The sequence below is a fragment of the Myodes glareolus genome, chromosome 10 (assembly GCF_982192425.1).
Source record: "Myodes glareolus chromosome 10, mMyoGla1.1, whole genome shotgun sequence".
In the NCBI taxonomy this organism is placed as follows: Eukaryota; Metazoa; Chordata; class Mammalia; order Rodentia; family Cricetidae; genus Myodes; species Myodes glareolus.
This window is the reverse complement of record NC_142035.1, coordinates 84,956,722-84,980,292: the sequence shown is the minus strand read 5'-3', so window position 1 is coordinate 84,980,292 and position 23,571 is coordinate 84,956,722. Positions and strand designations below refer to the sequence as shown.

Below are 23,571 nucleotides of genomic sequence, written 5' to 3'. Positions count from 1 at the left end.
CCCATGCTCCCAATTTACTCAGGAGATCTTGTCTTTTTCTACTTTCCCTGTAGATTAGATCTATGTAAGTCTCTCTTGGGGCCTTATTGTTGTCTAAGTTCTCTGGGATTGTGGTTTGTAGACTGATTTTCATTGCTTTATGTTTAAAAACCACCTATGAGTGAGTCCATGTGATAATTGTCTTTCTGTGTCTGGGTTACCTCACTCAAAATGATGTTTTCTAGCTCCATCCATTTGCCTGCAAATTTCAAGATGACAATATTTTTTTTCTGCTGTGTAAATTATTTTTTCCATTGTGTAAATGTACCACATTTTCCTTATCCATTCTTCAATTAGGGACATTTAGGTTGGTTCCAAGTTCTGGCTATGACAAACAATGCTGCTATGAACATAGTTGAGCACATGTCCTTGTGGTATGATTGAGCATCCTTTGGATATATAACCAAAAGTGGTTTTAATGGGTCTTGAGGAAAGTTGTTTCCTAATTTTCTGAGAAATCGTCACATTGATATTCAAAGGGTTTGTACCAGCTTGCATTCCCACCAGCAATGCAGAAGTGTTCCCTTTTCCCCACAACCTCTCCAGCATAAGTTGTCATCAGTGTTTTTGATCTTGGCCATTCTTACAGGTATAAGATGGAATCTCAGAGTTGTTTTGATTTGCATTTCTCTGATGACTAAGGATGTTGAGCATTTCCTTAAGTGTCTTTCAGTCATTTTAGATTCCTCTTTTGAGAGTTCTCTGTTTAGGTCTGTACTCCATGTTTTTATTGGATTATGTGTTCTTTTGAGGACGAATTTCTTGAGTTCTTTGTATATTTTGGAGATCAGACCTCTGTCCGATGTGAGTTGGTGAAGACCTTTTTCCATTCTGTAGGCTGTCGTTTTGTCTTGTTGACCATGTCCTTTGCTTTACAGAAACTTTTCAGTTTCAGGAGGTTCCATTTATTAATTGTTTCTCTCAGTGTCTGTGATACAGGGGTTATATTTAGGAAGTGGTTCCCTGTGCCAATGTGTTCAAGTGTACTTCCCACTTTCTCTTCTATGAGGTTCAGTGTGGTTGGCATTATGTTGAAGTCTTTGATCCATTTGGACTTGAGTTTTGTGCATGGTGATAGATATGGGTCTATTTTCATTCTTTTACATGTTGATATCCAGTTATGCCAGCACTATTTGTTAAATCTGCTTTCTTTTTCCCATTTGATTTTTTTTTGCTTCTTTGTCAAAAATCAGGTGTTTGAAGGTGTGTGGCTTTACATTTGGGTCTTCGATTCAGTTCCATTGGTCCCCCTGTCTGTTCTTATGCCAATCAATACCAGTCTGTTTTCAGTACTGTAGCTCTGTAGTAGAGTTTGAAGGCAGAGATTGTGATGCCTCCAGAAGTTCTTTTATTGTACAGGATTGTTTTGGCTATCCTGGACTTTTTGCTTTTCCATATGAAGTTGAGTACCATTCTTTTGAGGTCTGTGAAGAATTTTGCTGGAATTTTGCTGGGCATTGCATTGAATCTGTAGATTGCTTTTGGTAAGATTGCCATTTTTACTATGTTAATTCTACCTACCCAAGAGCATGAGAGATCTTTCCACTTTCTGGTGGAGGACGTCTATTGTAAATGATGCTGTAGGACAAAGAAAGAGTACCACTAAAGGCTAGCCCTAAACTGTCAGTATTGGGGTTCATCATTCTCCTCCTCCAAACTCTTCAGTTCTAATTTGAATTCTGTGTTCCTAGCCTGCTGTCACCTACCTTCCAGTCTACATTCATCTTCAGTGACGGCTACAATAGTACCAGAATCAGACAAGCTGCTGCCGATAGGACAGCCTTCCTCTTTGAGTTCCATGGAAGATCCATCTTGAGCAGAGGAAGTGGGAAAGAGACCATGGGAAGCCAGAAATTGACTCAGTGCTACTGTAGGGTTCTCCTAGTCTTCTCCTGGTCTACCCTTTGAGTTGGTTCCATAAGTCTCACTTTTTATATTAGAAACCAGCAGCTCAAAGGAGAGAACTGATCTTATCAGAGCACATAGGTAGGATGCATTTGTCATGGAAGGAACCAGCCAGGTCGACCTGAAGTTGTTGTGCCCTATGTACCCCAGCACAATCATGGATGTGACCCAAAGCAAAGCCAAAACGTAAAAGACTGTGATAGCTGATGTTTCCTTCTGTAGCTCGGCTGCCCGGTTCTCAAGCCCCAACTTTATAGACAACGCTGTGTTACAATGTTAGGTCAAAGTCAGCTGATCATAAGCTTCATTGCCTTTAAACCTCCAGGAGCCTGTGGCCCAAAGTCCCCGCCTTCTCCACCCCTAGCTGGCATCATCCACTGGCTAACCCTCTCTTCTCCTCTCATGCATCTCCGTGCAGTCCAAAGCCCCAGGCCCGCTGGAGGTAGCCATTCGGGGGCAGCCTGTTCTCTCTCTTTTAAGCATTCAAGAGTAAAAGAATCCATCCATTCCCTTCTAGAAAGCTCTTCCCAGGAGGTTCCTATGACCTAAATGGTCTTGACAAATTGTTACAGAGAACTGGCTCCATGGAGCGTCAGGCTGAATCAAATCTAAAGAGTATTGGCATCACCTGAGGAGTTCCCAAGCTGTGAGGACCTTTGAAAGAGGCCAGAACCAGCCTGTGTGCACCGGCAAGATACTGGGTGAATTGAGTGCTTACCAACTATTGAAAGTCACCAGGCAAGAGGGCCCTGTCCAAAGCACAAATAAGCCTATGCTTCCTCCCCATTTCTGAGGAGGCCATAATGTGAGAACAGACTGAAGGTCAGCCAGACAAGGAGGACCACTGCACAGCGAAGCCCAGGAGGGATGTCTGGGAATCTTCCCGACCAACAGGGCAGATGGGAATGTGTGAAGGCATCTCGGCTCGTCCAGAGCTAGCTTTGACAGTCCAGGAACAGGTGTGGACCCAAAGTAGCCTATCCTCCCAGAACACCCAGGTTCCTGTTCTCAGGCTAAAATAAAAACGAGCCAGGTGAGGCGACACACACATCTAATCCCAGCTCTTGGGAAGCAGAAGCAGGCGGGTGACCTTGAGTTCAAGAGCAGCCTGGTTTACACAGTGAGACCCAATCTCAAAAACGTATCTGTTGGCCCAGCACTGGATTGCTGCAGCCCACCCTTCCTCTCACACACAACAGCTTTCCTTCCTGCTTCGTTCTGCCTTCCATTTTTAAAGTACCATTACTTTCTTGTAAACAATCAACAGCCCTGACTCATGTCTGTGTGTCGTTTCTTCACAGCTCCCGGATCTAGAATAAAGATTTCACAGGAGCTGCTTCGGTTGCTTTCTTCGTTGCCGTGGGTCTGAAGAAGAGTGACCTGAATGCTTGGTTCCGAGACTGGCGCTGTTGGCCTATGCCTGTGCCGGGAACTTTTCCTCTGGATTTTCTTCACCAGATGCTCCCAGTATGATATGCTGCTTGCTATTAGCCCACTAGTAACAGGGCCAAGATCATGGACTTAATCTTCAAAATCATGCATGGAAATAAAGCTTTTCTTTTTCCAAAGTTGATTGTCTCAAGACTCATCATGATAATGGAAGCTAGTACCTCGTGGGTAAATGGATGAGTGGGTGAGTGAGTGAGTGAGTGAGTGGGTGAGTGATTGGGTGGGTGGGTGAGTGAGTGGGTGAGTGGGTGCTCTATGGCAGTCATCTGGGTCCTGGGCTGTAGGCGTCTCTGCTCTATGGTTCCAAGGCACAAAGAGATCTTGGTTATGTTTGTCTAACACTTGATTTATATTATATTATATTATATTATATATTAATTAATGAGTGAAGATTATAACCTTAAAGTCAAACAATTGTATGCCCTTGACGAATGTTGACAGCAGAAAGAAGAGTTTCCTTGAGAAAAATCCCTTCTGGACAACAACCTGCCGCAAGCTGCTGACCGGGAGCCTCTCTTTGGGGCTCCACCTCCAACCACCCAGACATGACCTGACTTTGCCAACAGAGGGCGCTAAAAACCTATTTTCCTGCTGCACCTGAAAATGAAGGCAGTCACTGTGCAGGCCTGGAAAGGCCTGATGAAGGCCTAGCCACCAACCTCAGCCCCCAGGGCATAGTGGGTGACTGCAGAAGGGCTGGGAGTTAGAGGTGCACCTACTGCTGGGTGCCAGGCCCTGGCAGAAAATGCCAACCACTGACTCCTTTCACCACCCGCATTTTGACGATGGGAGTTGGGACAGAGTGGTGCCCGGGCTAGAGTCACCTACACAGAACACACCCCTGGTGTGACTAGAAACCAGGCCACTGTATCCTTTTCTCACCCCAGTAATACCTTTTTCTCATCTCTGCTCCAAAACCAAGAATCCATGACAATTGTCGAATGGGCAAGCTTAGGCACTGGGTTTGAAGCTGGGGATAGAGCAAGGTAGGCCACAGTGGCCGAGAAGGGAAGATTTCTCCTCCCAGCTGCCTCCACTCCCAGCATCCTTCAGAGAGAAACCTGGTGGGCCTGGATGTAAAGCAGTGGCCAAAGCCTACCAAGAACCCTCAACCCTTCAGAGAAAGGCTGTGATGGTCAGAGGCCCAGAAAGAAACAGCAGGGTCTTCTCGACCTGGAGTCTCTCATAGGGCTCTAGGGCCAGAGATTTACATAACATACTCCCCAAAAGTTTGGTAAAAGGTCCTATTTACAAGAAGCCACACTGAGCCCAGGAAGGTTCTTCAACCTCATCCAAGTTCATGCTACTTGCATTAGGTGGCCTGCAGGTCTCTTCCCAGATCCTGGGCCACAGAGCCAGTTACTGAAGAATCCCCCTGTGGTGCAGTCTGTGGGCTGTTTGAGTGTGCAGATCTGGAGTGTGCAGCTAAGAGGGGAAGGCTACAATGGCTTACAAGTCACTCAGTTGGGTGCCACACTGCTTCCTCAAACCTCTCACCTGGTGAGCCTGTCCTTCAGAGTGGTCCCTTGTGTCCAGAAAGTTTCTGCTGCCTTCAGCCCTCCTCCACCCCCAGGCATCAGCCGCCCCTCTCCACCATGGTTCTGAGCAGGGACTTGGGTCTCAGCACCACGTCCATCATGAAGACCCAGAAAAGGACCAATTCTCTACTTTACATGTTCATCCTCTTAACTAATGGGGACCAAACACAGTAGGAGCCAAATCAATACTTTTCATTTCCTTGTCTAGTATTTGCATGGGAAGCCAGACCCAAAAAGTTGCTCTTTCTTTCCAGGGAATTTTGAATCCAATTTGCAAACAACGACATTTGGCCTTGTTAGACAGCATCAGGAGCAATTCAGTCTTGTTCAGATATGGACTCACAGTCCTTGGGCAACTGCCAAGCAGCCTGTGGGCCACATGCACCTCAGGATAGACTGAAAGTAAGAGGGGGCGCTATTAGTTGGGAGCCAGACAAAGACCCGCAGGAGTCTAAGGAGTGGCCTGCATGCATCTGGGTGGGGTTGTCTTCCAGGCTGGGCAGCTGCAAAAGCAAAGGCCCTGGGGTAGGAATGGCCCCAGGGCTGCTACATGAGAAATGGATTTCTTAATTAGCAAACCAAGCTAGGACTTTGGCTTGTATTCTGAATGTGGTCCAAACAGCCCAGGCTTCCTGGACCTGATTGTCCTGAGTCACTGCCCTGTGGGGCTGAGGACAGGCAGCCTAGGGCCAGGTGGGGGTACAGCTCAGTTTGGAGCCACTTGCAGAATGCCTTTACTATGTGGTAATCACCTGGGGTTCTGTGAGCCTCAGTGCTACGTTCCCAGCCAAGGCCCTGCTGGAGTTACTGTGGAGGCTACAGAATGCCCCAAACCCTGGCATGAGCCCCTCTACCAGAGGGATGATGGATGGGTTCAGTGCCCTCTCACCCCACCCTAACCTTTCTCTTCATGTCCACCTGGTGTTAGAGAAGCCGTGCTCTCCTCAGACACAGATGCTGAGAACCCTATTCCAAGGCAAAATCAGTGGGTCCTTTACCAACACATACAGGGGAGCCTCTCCGTGCTCCCTGCCCCTCCTCCCCTCTGTTCCCTGCTCCACCTTCCTGTCTTTTCTCTGGGGCTCCTTCCTCCATTTCATTAGGTTGCTGAGTGGTTCTGATAACAGCTCTCCCTCCTTCCCAGCTCTCAGCATGACCTGGCGTCCAATCCCTCTTCAAATATGAACAAGTCTGTTGCAGCCAGAGCTCAGTTCAGATGGGCTGCACCGGGTCCTCTCTGGGTTCTCTCTTCCCATTGGCTTCCCCCAAGGTCTTCCTGCACTAGCTAGCAAATTCTCATCCCCCTCCTGGGGCTGGCATCCTGCTTGGGCACAGAGGTGTTTTATTTCCAGTAGATCCTATCTACTGGGCACCTGTGTGTCAAAACCAAGCCTCTTCCCCAGGGAAGTCAAGAGACCACACCCCCCAAGTCCTTGGGGGTGTGCTAGAGTGAGGAGCCAGGAGCTTTGGGAGACTGTACCCTGGTTCCCTGGGACAGGAGGTCGAGGGCTTGGGAGCGGGGGTGCATCTGACTTGGGCAGACACTGAAACTGGGCCATTGTCTAGGACCCCTGGTCAGAGATCCCGGAGATCCCAGAGACGGTCTCTCTGTGGGATGCGATGTGGAGTACTGAGGTCTGACGGTCAATTGTCAAGACCTGTGCTGAGTTCTCCGCTCAGACTTGTAGATCCTGTGTGGCTCTGGGTAAGCAGCTATGCATCTCTGGGGCAATATTTTCTCAGTTACAAAGGCAGGTCAGGAGGAGGGGCTGAGAGAGTGCAAAATAGTGAAGAAGAGCTGACATTATGTCTGCCCTGCCCCCACCCGCCCATCCCCCACCCCATAGCTTAAGCCTCCATTTTTCCATCATTTCTCTTTGAGCCCTAATTAACCACGGGCTTGCCTTTCTCCTGAGACTGAAGCTGTTAGAAGGAACATTCCAGAGGGAGCCCTGCTGACTGTTCTTACAGTCACATCCCACCCCACCTCTGTCTCTGCAGAGAAGGCTCCACCTCCTCTCTTCCCCAAGGGGCCTCTTTCTCTTAAGGACTTGTGACTTTTCATGGGACTTTTTCTTCCACCATGCCTGTGAGCGCCTTCCCAGGGCTTTCCTGGCGAGAATCTCTTCTTCATACCCAGAGAATCCTCCTCCAGCCGTCAGCTTCTGTTGACCAGAGTCTGCCCCAGATGCAGGCTCTGAAAGTGTCTCCCCGTTCCCCTTCTTTCTGGGCCCATGTGTCCTCTGCTCCATGCTTTCTGTTCAGCCTCACCAGACACCTTGGAGAACTTCGCAGTGTTACAGCTTCATCTCCATAGCCCATAACACCAGTGGCGCACAGTGAAGAACCCTCCATCTGTGCCCCTGTGCACTGACTTGGCCAAGGGATCTGCCAGGGCCGGGGCAACATCAGTACACACCACAGCAGCAGCAGGAGCTGAATGGTACAGGGGTGCGCTCCCGAATGTTGGTCCTCATTGGCTGAAAGAAGGCTCAGGCTCGGTGAAATCTATAGGGTGTGACACCCGTGAGGTGTGACAACCTACACAGGGGGAGCCCCTGCTGACCACATCAGTATGAGTAATCCTGGCACTGCCCAAGGAAGCAGCAGCAGCCGCAGCCGCCAGCCGAGCTCCATCAGCCCGTAGAGCTGTGTAGGATAAGCTGATGTTGTCTGAAGCTCGGGGTTGCTCGGTCACACAGCCGTGGAAACCGAAACAAGTTCCTCAGCTCAGACATCACCATTCTCAGATACCAAGATGGAGGTGTGAAGAGCTGGAGTGTACTTCCCAAGGCCGCCCGATGGTCCCGTGTAGTGGCTGTGGACTTCCTCCTAGAAAGGAGGTTGATTGACTGACAGCCCGGTTACTGTCCTGGGGTTCACTACTGTTGCCTTACCACCACCAGTCTCAGATGGCGAACAGCTGGACTGAACTGGGGTTAAGTGGGAAGGTCCTCACCTAACCCAGGCTTCTCTCTTCCCATCAGGAATCCCCGTCTAACGACCCTCGCCACCCGCTCTGCTGCACTGCCTTCCTCCTCCACAGGGCTTTCCTCCAATAAAGACCCTGGATTTCTAACTCCACGGTGGGGTGGCTGGGCCAGGCCTGGGCTTCCCTTCAGATGTCTTTCCTCTCAGGAAGAACAGACATCTTCAGGCCTCACCCCATCCAGACCTAAGGCAGACAAAAAAGGATCAAGAAAAAAAGTCTTAGATCCCCCACAGACGTGTGGGAATGAGGGGGCAGGGACTGCAGAGGACAGTGACTTTCAGGAACTGGTGCCATCCAAGAGACCTGAGGAAGGAATGGCTGGTGAGCAGACCATGCACACACCATTTCACAGAATCCTCTTATACACTGGAACCAGGACATCCCACGTTACAATCCCACGTTAAGGACACACGTCTTAGCGTGGTGAAGGAGCTGGTCCCGTGTCATGGCTACTATGTAGCAGAGCTAAGACCTAACCACAGAGGGAAGTGGGCCAGTGGGGGATTTAGACCCCTGCCCTTCGTGGTGTTACACAGCACTGTCCCCTGAGCAAAACAGGTGCCATCTTCATAAAACCACACGTGTCTGCTTGCAAGAGACCATCCCAGTGGCTAATGGGTTGGGGGGCATGAAACTCCCACCTGAGTGTTAAACCACTCCTCCCAACCATGTGTTTGCAATTCTACCCTAATTGTACATGGCATTGGGCTAGAGGGGAAGATAAACATGAGGGCTCCCCATCTGCACAGTCTTGGGGATGGCATCACCAATGCTGGGTGTGGACCCTCTGGTATGGCTGCTTTCTCCTGCTCTCCTGACACTTTGCCCATGCTGTTTAAGTAAGCACGATAAACTCATTTGTTCCCCAGAGGGAGCTTTGGTAGAATCAAACTCTAGTTTGTCACCAGGACCTTATGAGAAAGGTATATACATTGCCCAGAGTTGTGCCCCGCTCCCCTGTCTCCACACATACATACAAGGAGAAAATCCTTGCAATAGATTGTTCTTGGGCACACTGCCGAGGTGGTCCCCCAGTCTCAATTTTACCACATGTAAAATTGGGACCCTCACTATGTCATCCTCCAGGTAAGGAGTCTTGTGAGGGACTGTTGAATCTATGTTAGTTCTCTTTATCCCCCTCTACCTCCCTCCCAGGGATCCTCCTGTGTCTGCCTGCCCAGCAATGGGGTCACAGGCACACGCTGCCACACTTGGCGTTTTTATGCATGTGCCAGGGATCTGAACTCAGGCTCTCATACGTGTGCACACAGCAGGCACCATCTACACAGCTCAATCCACACCAGCCCCGACCTCCATTCCCACACGGAGTTGCCTCCTTCCCGCTATAGATATGTTCAGATCCCAGGCTGACCCCCAGTTACTTGAGAGACGATGAACAGATTCGAGTCAACTCCATATTCCCTTTATTCCAAGAAAACAACATGTCAACAACTAAAGCCCCCATAAATCAGTGAGAAACACAAAAATTGAAGGCTCTAATCCAGGACCCAAAAAATCCCCCAGATTCTTTCCCCATGAGGGGAGGTTTTCCACAGGGACCAGCCTTGGCTGGGACTCACGTGCCTGCTCCTTGAGAAAGCTCCTGAGATAAAAATAGCCAGGCGCAGGCGGCCCTTCTGGGGCCTGAGAAGTGAGGGGAGGGGGACTGGGCTCTCTATAGCTCTGTCTCTGAGAAACAGGACTCAGAGCAGGGCTCCAGAACCCAGGATCCAAAGGCCAAGCCAAGAGAGTCTGAGGAGACAGAGCAGGGAGGGCATCCCAGAGAAGAGAAGAAAGACATTTACTGCAAAAAATAAAAAGATAACCAAACAAACCTTTGCAAGGCCCAGGGGAGAGTCTGACTGCTGAATGAATCATAGCCAAAGTACTCATTTCCAGAAAGCCTTCCTTTCGTGGGGATTGTGCCACACTCCACAGCCCACACCCCACACCCCCATATCCCCCACACCTCCCACAGAATCCAGTTCGACTTCACCTTTCTCTTTCCTATGCGACCTCTTGGCCAGCCTTAAGATTAAATTGCTCATCTGGAGGGCCACCTGAGCAAATCCTTGGACAAACATGTAAGCAGAGCCTGGGCTTCTAAGGAACTTGGGGTGGTGGACTCTGAAATGAAAAGGAGCCTTCAACAGTGTCCTGTCCCCATCCAAGGTCCATGCCCAATGAGGGACACTGCTGAGTCCAGGTCTCACAGCAGGTGTCCACCGATGCTACGGTTGAACCTGGCCAGGGTTTTTACCATTCATCAGGGATGGCCATGCACTGCCGTGTGAGGTTGCAGGTGTGTGAATGTGTGTGCTGCATCAGGTATATGGAGAAAACTCACAAATGAGATGACATGTCAGCAGAGATCTGAAGGCAGTGACAGGCGAACCATAAGAATACTGGAAGGGCCAGAGAGATGGCTGTCCACACCATGCTGCCCATGCAAGTGTGGAGATCCAAGTTCAGTCCCCCAGAATTTATGTCAAAAAGTAGGGTGTAAAGGAGTTGTAATCCCAGTGCCGAGGAGGCAGAGAAAAATGGATCCCTAGGGCTCACTGGTCAGGCCGTCCAGGCTACTTGGCAAGCTCTGGCCGGTAAAAGGGGGACAAAGGGGGGAGGGGCAAGCAAGATGGCTTAGCAGGTAAAGTTACTTTGCCACTAAACTCCATGTCTTGAGTTTGATCTCTTGAATCCCCATGGTGGAAGGAGAGAACCAGCTCTCACACCAAATGAGCTGTCCTCTGACCACATATGTGTCATAGCACAGGCATGTGTACACATGCACATAATAAATATAAATAAATAGGATCATACTCTATAGCCATGGCTAGCTTGGAATTTGGTACGTAGACCAGGTTAGCTTTGAACTAACAGAAATTTGCCTGTTTTTTTCCCTCCTGGCTCCTAGGATTAGAAGTATGTGATATCATCATCATTATAATAATAACAACAATAATAATACTTTAAAAACCAGATGGAAGCTAGGTGGTGGTGGCACACACCTTTAGTCCCAGCACTCAGGAGACAGAGGCAGCCAGATCTCTGTGAGTTCAAGACCAACCTGGTCTATGGAGCCAGTTCCAGGACAGCCAGGACTGTTACACAGAGAAACCCTGTCTCAAAAAACCAAACCAAACCAAACCAAAACCAAAAAAGAACAAAAAACAACTAAGTGGAACATGCCTAAACGATACCCTAGGGTATCTGCTAGCGTCCTACACAGCACGCACAAGCAGAAAATATACATAAAAACACATAAGAACATATTACACAGACAAAAGAACACAGACAAGAGGGCATGAGAGGCTGTTAGACTAGCAAGGGCAAAGGCCCTGGGATTAGCATGTTAAAAAAATCAGCAAGAAGCAGTTTTAAATGACAGAAATCAGAAACAAGGAAAGAAATAGATACCTCAGCTGTAATAGCTGTAGATATTACTAACAGATAGATCTCTGAGCCAGGCCAGCAGCACTGGGGCAGAACACTTTAGCAAATCAGAAGCCAGCTCGATCTAGCAGGCATTAATGGAGCACTCCACTCAACAGCAGCAGAACAACACATTCGTCTAAAGATTTTTATTTACGTGCAGGTGTGTGTGCATGCAGGGGCCAGAAGAGGGCCTTGGGTCCGCTGGAGCCAGAATTACAGGCCACTGTGAACTGCCTAAGGTGGGTGCATGGACCAAACTCGGGTACTCTGCAAGAACAAAATGTTCTTAGCCACCTAGGCTTCTCTCTAGCTCACAATAGACATTTTCTCAAGCACATATGGATGGAGTACAGGTTTAAAAGAACCTGTTTCAGTAGGTTTAAAAGAACCAAAATTATATATAAAGTATTGCTCTCTGACCACAATGGAATGCAATCAGAAATCTATTGTCCCTCTACATAGTAACAGAACCAACTTGGTTGATGTACATTTGTGAAGGGGGCTCTCGTGAGGATTTGACACTGACTGACAGAGTTCACAGGCTGAGGAGCCCATGATCTACAGTCTGAAAACTGGAGACAGAACAGAGTCAGCGGCTGCTTCCACACTGAGCAGGAGAAAAGGGATACCCCGTTTCAGACAGATGACTGGCCAAGGGTGGACTCCTCCTTCCTCAGCCTGATGCAAGGATAATATCCAGGGTATTTAGGAAGGACATCTACTTTACTGAGTCCATGGACTCCAGCGCTGGTCTCCTCTGGAGACACCCTCGAAGACACAAGACACATATAGAAATAGTCTGGGCGCCCGTTACAGGCAGCCTTTAGCAATTTGGTTTGGAAATGGTTTTATGGACATCATGACAAAATCACGAGTATTAAGAAGACATCTAAACTGCATGTTATTACAACCATCAACTTCATTGCTTCAGAGGACACTGCCGAGAAGGGATAAAAGGAACCTCAGAGGGGGAAGAAAGAGATTTCAAACCACTCAGCTGATGAAGAGCTTGCACTGAGGACATACAAAGAGCCCATAGGACCTAATAATAAAAAGATAACTCAATTTTTAAAAGTTGGCGACTGATTTGAATTAGCATTACTTTAAAGAATATAGCCAAATATACCAACAGGATAAGGTGGGAAAATGCTTTACACTATTAGCTAGGGAAATGCTAATCAAAATCACAGGAGCTGGGTGAATTAGATTGCTCAGTGGGTGGAGATCCTTGATACCCACATGGTGGAGAGAACAAAGTGACCCTCTCCAGCACGCTGTCCTCTGGCCTCCACAGGCGAGCCACGGCACGCGTGCTCTATCCCACCCTTGGAAATAAAATAAATGTTTCTAAAATTTTTTTAAAAAAAGAAACCCACAGAACCATCAGAAGCATCATTTCACTCGCTGGAACAGCTAGAATGAAAATGGCGGACAAGCTGGGCGTGGGAGCCTATGCTTGTAATCCCAGCTACTCCAGAAGCTGAGGCAGGAGGATTTCAAGTTTGAACACAATTGAAATACATAGTAGACGCCCATGCTTCATTAAAAGGAAAAGGAAGGAAAGAAGTAAGCAAGGATGCAGGGAGGGAAGAAGGGAGGGAAGGAAGGAGGGAGGGAGGGAGGGAGGGAGAGAAGGAAGGAGGGAGGAAGGGAAGAAAGAAAGGAAAGAGAAGAGCCTATAGTGGGGGCCAATGGTTCATTTGCTCTCCCCTCACCTCTTGTCAGCCTTTCTCAGCCACATCCACACTCTCTCCAGGCAGGTGTGGTCTGGTCATGTGATCCATCTTTGCTGGGAGTTCACACACACACACGCACGCACACACACACACACACACACACACACACACACACATTGGCAGGAACAGGAACCGTCATGCACTGCTGGCTCTGTTGTAAAATGGTGCTGCAGCCGCTTTGGAAAACAGGTTGGTAGACTTCGAGAAGCTAAACGCAGATTTACATTTTTACCCAGGAGCTCCACTCCTAGATCTACACCCAAGAGAATGTAAGATAAACATGCACCAAAACTTACACACAAGTGTTCATAACACTGCTTGTAACAGACCAAAAGTAGAAAGAAAGCAGTCCACTAGCTAGGGAACAGTGAGCTGTGGTGGATCTGTCCAGTTGAGTACTACTCAACAATAAAACGAGAATGAAGTACTGACAGAGCACAACACGTAAATATTGAAATTATTATGCTAAACGAAAGGCATCAATTGCAGAAGACTTCATTTTCTATGCATTCATTTCTGTGCCTGACTGATCTGGCCTGAATGTCTAGCCCCTCAGCTGCTGGGTTACAGGTACGTACACCAGCCGAACAGATAGCAAAGCCTGCACCAGGCAGAGACAGAGGGTGAACTTTATATTTTATAGTTTTACGGTTTTAATGAGAAATGATTTTTCCTTGGTGCTGAGCCTGGAAACTGCTCTAATATTAATCCCAAGGGTGCTGGGTCCAGGTCCAAGGCAAAGGAGCCTCAGCTTCTGACTGCACGTGTCAAGGGAAGAGGGAGTAGAAAACAGGCTGAATTTAAGCCTTGAATGTCAGCTGCAGTCAGGGGCTCAGGATAAGACCTCCCACATCAGCCCTGCAGTGAGTAGAGGCCTCTGCTATTCAGCTCAGTGTTGGCACAGCTACTGGACACGCAAGGCTTAAGGATGGCCATATCCCCAGGCCCTAATCCATCCCAACCTGACTGAGCCTCCCGCCTGGGGTCATACTGGTCTCTGAGAAACCAAACCTCTCTCAAGCACCTGCATCTTCGACCTACCAGATTGAAAAACCAAGGGACTCAGCCACCACAAAGCTCCTTCCCCAGTTGGGCATGGGGGCAGGGAGTATAGGGATCCAACACAGCAAATACAAAGAGTGGTCCAAGATCCCTGCAGTATGAGGAAGAAACTGTGGTTCCCTGGTGCCCTTGCTCCAATGTTTCAAAACACTTCCTAAAACGGCTCTCCCAGCAGACAGCGCTGGTGTGCCAGCGCCATCTCATCACAGTTTATGGGGAAATCGTTACAATCTGGTAGCGGCGAATACCACACTCGTCCACAGACGTTCTGTCCTAGAACCCAGAATCTTCCAGGAACTCCTCATCCATCTCTTCCATCCATCCCCTGAGGCCAGCTGTCACAATACACATCATTTACCCAGCCGGGGAACTAAATGGTCTACATGTCTGCTTCCATCCTTTGCCCCACGCAATAGGACAGGAATGTTCATGATTCAATGAGGAAACTGAGGCACGGAGTGCTCTATCAGTTGCCACCGCCCATCCCCACGTGAGTGGTGCCCTCCTCCCGGAGTTGTGAAGTGCACACCCTGCACATTGCCCATGTGAGCTCTGACTCTTCACATGAGTACCCTGCTCTGTGAGTCCCACAGAGGCTGCAAGCTGTGCCCTAGCTCTCTGGATCCCCAGAAGTGAGTGGCTCCCGGTGACATCTGTACAGTTGCTGTGTACATCTAGATATTCTAGACAAGCTCCAGGAGGGCAGGGGCTAGCCTGGAAATGACTTTTTCTCTTCTGCTTCACCTGTCAAGATGCCAAGGGCTCTATAAATGTTTGTTCGTTGGCCAACCTCCAGGTGGCAGGAGATGAGACAGAAACTCAGAAATAAATCCGACTTCCAAAGTCAGAAGGGTCTCGAAAAGAGTGAGTCTATTTTGTAAGTGGGTAAACTGAGGCATGGGAATGGGCCTGGCCCATACAGTGCTGACTCTCTTCAGGATCCTTTGCTATCAACCACCCTTGACCTTGATTTTCAGCCCTGCTTTCCCCCAAATGGATAGAGACCCAGCCACGTCTACTTGATCTCTGGGAAAGTCCCCAGTCACAGGGTGCTGGAATTTGGCTTTGGAAAAGTGCTTCACAACCGACCCCACAGCGCTTCAGTTGGTGAGGACCACCCACCTTCTGCTGGGAGCTAGTCTGAAATGGCCTCCAATAAATCGATCTTATCCTTTTCAGAGTCTATTAAACCAACTATCCTGAGTGATTGAGTTACACAGGTCCAATTTCTCCTCCAAAATGACTCAGAAGAGAGCATCTCAGAGGAGACTTGGGATCCTTTCCAGTTCTGGTGCCTCACCTCACTGCCCCAGCTCTGCCAGTACAGAAACAGCAGCTCCCAAAGGGACCTTTGGTTAGAAGCCAGCGGCATCCCTGGCCTGACCCTGGTGACTAAGGCAAACAGCGGTACTGTAGCAGCCACCACCCAAAAACCTGGTTTTTTTCCACTCCAGAAAACAACATCCTTGTGCCCTGCCTCTCTTCAGCAATGGGCAGAAGATAAGACGATTGCTTGTGTGTGTGTGTGTGTGTGGGGGGGTCTCATTTCCCTAGAAATTTCAAATCTGCTTTCTGTCATGCACGCAGCCGTGAGTGTTGGAATGGTCTCTGTGGACTGTAAGACGTGTATGGGGAATGCCATGGCCATGTGGGGAACAGTCTGACCTGCTAGAGGGAGGATTTGTTTCCCAGTCCAAGCTTGAGATAAGAAGCTATAGTACTTCCTTCTCTCCGCTGGCGGCTCTAGGGGAAACCACCACCCTGTGCCTGTGAGTCCTTCGCTGAAGGACTGGGGTCTCTAGCTGAACACTGGGAAGTAATTCAGGCCTGCCTATGAGTTAGAGTGGGCCCAGAAATGGCTCTGCCCCAGCCCAGTCATTGCAAGCACAGGCCTGGCCATGGCTGAACATAGACCCGAGAGAGCAGAGCTGGCTCCACCTCTAAGCTGCTCTAGAAGCTGGTTTGGGATGTCCCATTTCACTGTAGTAGCTATCTAATACCACGCCTCCCCTCCTGCAGCCAGGGCCTCAGAACCAAAGAAACATTCTTCAGCTCCGTCTCCCGTGGGAAAGGACTGTGTTTCTTTAAACCCTGGTTGGCCCAGCAGAAAAAATGGTGCCTGAGAGACTAGCTCAAGTTCAGAACCAGCAGTGGTCTATAGGGCAGGAGGGGTGTCTGTGGACATGAAAACCCACAGTTTGATCAGCCCCATCATCTCAGTGAGTAGACGCACCCCTTGCGGTCCTGACTTCCTTGCTCATGTTCTCCCTCCTTCTGCTCCTCATTTGGACCTTGGGAGCTCAGTCCAGTGCTCCAATGTGGGTCTCTGTCTCTATCTCCATCCATCGCCAGATGAAGATTCTATGGTGCTATGTAAGATATTCATCTGTGTGGCTATAGGATAGGGCCAGTTCAGGCACCCTCTCCTCAGCGGCTCAAGAAACAAGCTGGGGCCATCTCCTTGGATACCTGGGATCCCCTTTAGAGTCAAGTCTCTTGCCAACCCTAAAATGGCTCCCTTAATTAAGATATATACTTCCCTGCTCCCATATCCATCCTTCCTCCATCCCAACCGTCCCATTCCCTCAAGCTCTCCCCATCCTCCCCTTCTCACTTCTCTCTTCACATCTCCCCTTACCCCCACTCCACCCCCACCCTCAAGCTCCCAATTTTTGCCTGGCAATCTTGTCTACTTCCAATATCCAGGAGGATAGCTATATGTTTTTCTTTGGGTTCACCATCTTATTTAGCTTCTCTAGGATCACAAATTATAGGCTCAATGTCCTTTATTTATGGCTAGAATCCACTAATGAGTGAGTACATACCATGAGACAATGGGGCTGATCTAATGGGAGCTCACCAAGGCCAGCTGGACTGGGACTGAACAAGCATGTGGTCAAACCAGACTCTCTGAATGTGGCTGACAAGGAGCGCTGACTGAGAAGCCAAGAACAATGGCACTGGGTTTTGATTCTATTGCATATACTGGCTATGTGGGAGCCTAGTCTGTTTGGATGCTCACCTTCCTAGACCTGGATGGAGGGGAGAGGACCTTGGACTTCCCACAGGGCAGGGAACCCTGATGGCTCTTTGGACTGGAGAGGGAGGGAGAGGGGAAATGGGGGAGGGGGAGGGAAATGGGAGGAGGGGAGGTGGAAATTTTTAATATAAAAAAACCCCACAGTTTGTTTCCAAGAAGACTGATCCACATGATTGCAAACACCGATTCTCACCTGGGCATCCTGCTGCAGCCGGAGCAGACTAGGCAGCCCTGACTTGTATTGGTTGGTTTTTTAAAACTTTCCGTACTCCTTCCCACTCATGGAGATATATGTTTAAACATTGTCTTAGTCAAGGTTCTATTGCTATGAAGAGACACCATGATCACTGCAACTCTTATAAAGAAAAACACTTAATTGAGGTTAGCTCATCATTTATAAGGTTAGTCCATTGTCATCATGGTAAGAAGCATAGCAACCCACAGGCAGACATGATGCTAGAGAAGGAACTAAGAGTCCTATATCTTGATCCGCAGGCAAAAGGAAGTGGTCTGTGTCACTGGGTGTAGTTTGAGCATAGGAGACCTCAAAGCCCACTCCCACAATGACACACTTCCTCCAACAAAGCCATATTTCCTAATAGCCATATCTCTCCCTTTGGGGGCCATTTTCTTTCAAATCACCACAGACATTCACATTTTTTCACATTCCTTGCACACAGAGAAGCATCTTCAGTTATTCCTGTCTAACTGACCCTGGTTAATAACAGTGTTCTCTGTGATCTGAACTTTGCTGTAGTCATGTATCTTCAGTCTCCTTCCTGATGGACACATTGAGATTCTACCTCCTCCTTGTAGTCAGTCTTTCTCTATACCACCAGCCCCAAATCATGACACAGAGACTTATGGTTAACTATAAAAACATGGCCTTAGCTTAGACTTGTTTCTAATTAGCTCTGATAACTTAAATTAACTCATTTCTATTAATCTACATGCTACCACATGGCTTGTGGCTTTTACCTCTCCTTTTGCATGTCCTACTTCCTCTCCAGATCCTCTGGCAACCCCCTGCACCTAGATTCACCTCCTCTTCTTTTCTCTCTGCCAGGAAGTCCCGCCTAACCTCTTCCTGTATAGCTATTGGCCATTCAGCTCTTTATTAAACCAATCAGAAAGCACCTTGGCAAAGACACATCTTCACAGTGTACAAAAAGATTATTCCACAACATTCTCTCTTTCAAAAGTCAAGGACCATTTATCAAGCAACTACCCTGCGCCAGACCTTGTAATATACATCCCAAACACCTACTTTATAAGCATTCCCAGATATGTGCCGTGCTGCCTGGTGCTGCTCCACTGCTGGTGCTGAGGGCTGAGTTAAAGATGCATGTTTGGAAGATGAATCAGAAAGGGACACAAAGCAGGAATGTTCTCAAGTCAGGAAAACACTCCAGAGAGCATGACATGCAGACAGACACCATGCAGTTGTTCTCAGTGGGCTGGGCCATTTCCTGATAGTCAGACTTCCAATCCTTGTGTGTTAGTGTAAATAATGCCACAGGGGACATCTTTATGCATTTGTGTCTTCACACTACTGTAAGTGTACCCAGTACACAAATTCCTAAAAGATAAATTGCCACATCAAGGATGTGTGTCTTTATACTGTATCTGTATATATGTAGGAAGGGGTGGGAAAAGGGCATACATGTATTCAGGAATGTGTGCCTGTGTGCACACAGTGTATGGAGGCCTGAACAAAACCTCAGTTGTCGTGACTCAAGCATTGTCCACTTATAATTTTTAAAACTCGTGTGCCTGTTGCTGTTTTGTAAATTGGCATACAAAGTAAGTTCATTTTTGTTTGTTTGAGACTGTCTCTCATTAGCCTGGAATTTTCCAAGTAGACTAGACTGGCTGGCCAGCAAGCCCTAGAATTCTGTCCTTACCTCCCAGCACTGGGACTAAAAGCATGAGCCACCAAACTGGCTTTGTTTTTTCATGTGAGTTCAGTGATCAGACTCGGGTCTTTGATCTATCAAGTGAGCAATCTCCCCAGCACTGTCTTTATAGTTTTGGTAGATATTGTTAAATTTTCTTTGGAAACACTTGATCGAATTTATGCCCCCATAAAGAACAGGCCAGGTATAGTGGGACATCTGTCCCAGCTACTCTGCAGGCTGAAGCAGAACATTCGCAAGTCAGAGCCCAGAAAACTTAGCAAGATACTCTCTCAGAAGAGGAAAATCGAGAGGATCGTGAGCATAGTTCAGCAACAGAGCCCTTGTCTAGCATGTGTGAGGACCTGGGTTAGAGCCCCACTTCTATAAGGAAGATGAAGGAGGAAGAAGAGAGGCTTCTTCACATGTAGGTCTTCCTGATCTTTCAAAGAAGGCTGAGGACAAAGGGGATAGACAAGAACCTTTCCGGCAAGAGACAACAGACAGCTTCTGGGCCATCACCTCCTGAAAGGCGGCCACAGGATCACAGCAGAACCACAGTAGCACAAACAGAGAAAAGGCTGGAAAGGAGGGCTCCATCTTTTCTCCTACATCTTCTCCAAGCATCGCCCACAGCTGATGTCCTCTCCTCTACTGTATCACACAAGCAGAGTGCAGTAGCCTCTCAGTGCCCAATGGGGACCAACTTCAGGCCCCTTTACTAGATCCCCAAATCTGCAGATGCTCAAGTCCCTTACATAAGCTGACCCACGAGCAGCCTCCTGTGTATTTTCGATCCCCTCTGGATTGCTCGTGATCCATAACGAGATGTACGTGCTGTATAACCAGTCACCGCGCTCTGCTGTCCCGGGAAAGACGACAAGCAAAAGTGGTCTGTGTATATGGAGGAAACACCATTTTTCCCTCCAGTTTTTCAATCCTGAATTCACAGACGTGGAGTCCGTGAATGGAGAACCTCAAACCTGACTGCTGACTGCATTTGTGCCAATATTCACTGCAGAGATGCTTGCTATCAGTCCCCGGGACCCTAGGTTGGCAGTACTTATGTTTCCACAGAAGACCAAATAAAAGCTGCACTTCCTTCCTCTTACCAAGGAATCCTGTCCTCACCTCTTGATGTGTTCTTCATCATTCTGTTGTTTGTGGGAGAAAACCAGATTTCATGTGTGCAAACATTCCTTTTCCTTTTTATCTGTAGAACTCCCTTCTTTGAGCCACCCAGATGGCTCAGCTGGTACAGGAGAAGCTCCTCCCTCACTGTTTGCTAAGCACAGGGCACAGAAAGATGAGGAAAACCAGATTCAGGCCCTTCACTCAAGGGTGCTATGAAGTGGAGGAAGCAGCCGCCACTTCCAGAAGCTGGTCGATAACTCTCCTGTGTCAACTGTGGTAGGTGTCAGGCCAGCCAGGGATGGATCTGGTCTGAATGTGCCAGGCAAGCAGATGTCCTGGTGAGAGGCGAGGAGCCATTGGAGGGTTGGTGACATAAACAGATCTGGGAGACGCTCGGGAAGGAAAATCCCAGTGGGATGAGAAGAGACCAGGGTTTGGGCCTCTTGGGTTCTGCTTCACTGTGGGGCCCTTTCCAAAGCAAGGATATGCTGGAAGTGCCTCAGGTTCCAGGCTCTGGGTGCAACTGCTCAGCTCCATATTTGAACTTATTTGGACTTTTCTGTCCCAGCTTTTCCATCATGCAGCTGCTCGCTTGAGTCACCCTCCCTGACGCAGGGTGAAGGTGACTTCCAGGGACATGTTTATAAATTCTTCTTTAAAAGCAGTGCAAACTCCTCAGGGCTGGCTCTCACATTTGCAAAACCTCGTCTAGTTGTCCAGACATCGTATCCCTGTCCCACTTTTCTATTTTATTCTGCTATTTTCTAGACCAGACAACTCCTCAGAGAGCCCAGGCAAGGATCCTGGAGTTTGGAGAGCACAGCTAGCCTTGCCTGGCTGTCACTGCCTAGCCAAGCAGATCCCGGCCTCCTGGGATACAAAACCTAAGAGTCACTGGTGAATAGAGTGGATCAAAGTAAAAACAGCTCTGAAAAAAACATTCAGGAAGGGATTGCTTCTCCCTGTCATGTGACTCATTCAGACCTGAGAGATGTCCAGAAAACGTTGCTAGTCTAATGTAAGTCTGAAACCTGAGCTGGCTTGGAATGTATGCCTACTTTATCTCAGGGGTTTCCAACCTGTGTCTTCATCAACCAAGAGGAAGGCTCGAAAAGAAACCGTGTCCAGTGGACGCTAGTGGATGAATGGATTTGAAGATGGTTAGTCTCCCATGTATGCATCTGCCCCTCATTCAGTTTCTTTGTCATTAAAAGAGGTTCTTGGAGTAGGTTCAGATTTTGTATGGTATGATGTGTGTGCATGCACACCACCATATCTGGCTGTGTGTGTGTGTGTGTTTGTGTGTGTGTGTGTGTGTGTGTGGTGTCTGAACTTGTGTGTTCATGCTTCTGCAGCGAACAATTTACTGCCTGAGTCATCTTCCCAGTCCCCACCTGGGGGAGATGGAGCTTTTGTTCAGGAAGGAGAGAGGAGAAGGCTGAGGGCTAGTGATGTGGCTGACCCTTTGGCTCCCAGGTGATTCAGTTTTAGCAAGCTCTGAATGGAACGTTAAAGGTCTGTTGCTATGCCCCCTGAGAGCTAGAATAAAGTCATCGGTTTGTCATTTAAGAGTTGGAAATAGACTTACTTTCAAAGCTATATCTCCTGCCTCGTTCCATTGCATCAACCTTATGAGACTTCTGGGTTCTCCTAGGGTGACAAGTTTGCAGTTCTAATGGCCTCCAACCCTTACTGCGCTGCAGGGTTATCTAGATGGGGACTGCACTTCAGAATTCACTAAACTATGGTGGAGCCTCCTCCATGGTTGCCATGCCTGGGAGGAGGCTGAGACTGCTCTAGACCTCAGAAAGCCAGAGAACAAGGCAAGGGAGGAGGTTGTTTAATCTCATCAGTGGGGAATGCATCCATGAAGTATGAGAAAACCCATGAGGCATTGAGGCACCAAAAGTCAGCCCTCTTGCTGATTCCCTTAGGATAGAAAGGCTCCATGGAGCCCTGGGGACACAGTGACATTCAATGATGAATGTATCCTCACAGGCATCCTGGTCCACATGGCTCAGTCTCCACTCAGCCCCTAGGTGATCCTGGTTTCATCTGTGTAATGGCTAATTTTGTCACATGATTCCATAGACCTTCCTGCTCACACTTCTTTTAATTTTAATTAAAAGATTAAAAATCAAAAGATTTAAAAAACTAAATTTCATTTAATTTTTACTTTCTGTAGTGCTGGAGGTTGAACCCATGCTAGGCAAGTGCTTTGCCACGGAGCTACCAGCCCTTGTTCATGTCCCGATAGCCGCTTTCGAGGACCCAGTGTGGAAACTGTGCGCTGCTTCTTTCTCCACGCATGTTCCTCTTCCCTCTCCCGTAGGCTGCGTCTTTGGCTGCCTCGGCCCCTCGCACAGGTCCTGCGCTGGGTCCAAGGAGCTAGAGCTGTCCCCTCCGACAGGGGTGCAGGGGTGAAACTGAGTCACACCAGAGCCCTTATTAGAGGCTGAGGGTTACAGCTACCACTTCCTGTTCGGTCACCACATCTCTCATACTGGTGGATCAACAGACACCTGGTTAAGCCTCGTTAGCAACCACAATAAGCGGATGTTTGCTTTTCAGTGAGCTCTGAGGTCGATCTCTGGCTCGGAATTCCAGCTCTGACTCTTCCCAGCTGTGTGATCTTGAGCCCCAGCTCCCATGTCTGTAAGCCGGAAGCGGTACCTGCTTCTGAGGGTTGCCTGGGAGATGATTTTCATTGTCACGGGTAACACAGAAGACACGCTGCGGTAGCATTTGCACATGGCAGCTGTCTGATGCGCGACCAGGTGGCTTGGGCCACGTGAAGCAACAGGAGACTTGTGTCCGGATCACAGCCATTTCACAGATGAGGCTCAAAGAGGGAGAATAATTTCCCCAGGTTGACAGCACCAGCACGTGGCCAAGCTACACTTCAATCGCATACATGGTCCTAACCCCACCTTCCCGATGCTGTCTACAGATAAAGAAAGGAGAATCCGAGGAGTCCTGCGGAGGTTGAGGGGAGGGCAGGCTCAATTGGCAACACGCTTACTGTGCAGACAAGTCTGAAGACCTGAGTTCAATGCCAGCAGAAAACAAAACAAAAACCAAGCATGGTGTTAAATGCTTGCAATCCCAGTACTGGGAGGGTGGAGTCTGGCAGATCCCTGGACTCACTGTGATACTTGTTAGCTATAAAAAAAAAAAAAACCCACAGGAAACTGGATAGGAGTAAAATAGATCATACTGAGTGAGGTAACCCAGACCCAGAAAGACAGATAAATGTGATTTGATAGGGGGGCTCTGTGGAGAGAGGAAGGGAGGTAAATACTGAAGAAGGTGGGGGGTAAAAGAACAATCCGGACATCGAAAAAGG

At 48.4% G+C, this 23,571-nt stretch overlaps 1 protein-coding gene across 1 annotated transcript in view; it reads right to left on the bottom strand.

Annotated features, from left to right (window-relative positions):
• The window catches only part of Accsl (1-aminocyclopropane-1-carboxylate synthase homolog (inactive) like), a 37,794-nt gene extending 14,816 nt beyond the window's left edge, over nt 1-22,978 (bottom strand). The window contains exons 1-4 of the mRNA XM_087910887.1: nt 22,899-22,978; nt 22,459-22,651; nt 7,673-7,763; nt 7,477-7,580 (exon numbers count right to left, since the gene is read on the bottom strand). Of these exons, the coding sequence (XP_087767013.1) occupies nt 7,477-7,580; nt 7,673-7,763; nt 22,459-22,651; nt 22,899-22,978 (468 nt within the window). The remainder of the gene's footprint in view (nt 1-7,476; nt 7,581-7,672; nt 7,764-22,458; nt 22,652-22,898) is intronic.
• Nucleotides 22,979-23,571: the final 593 nt, after the last annotated feature.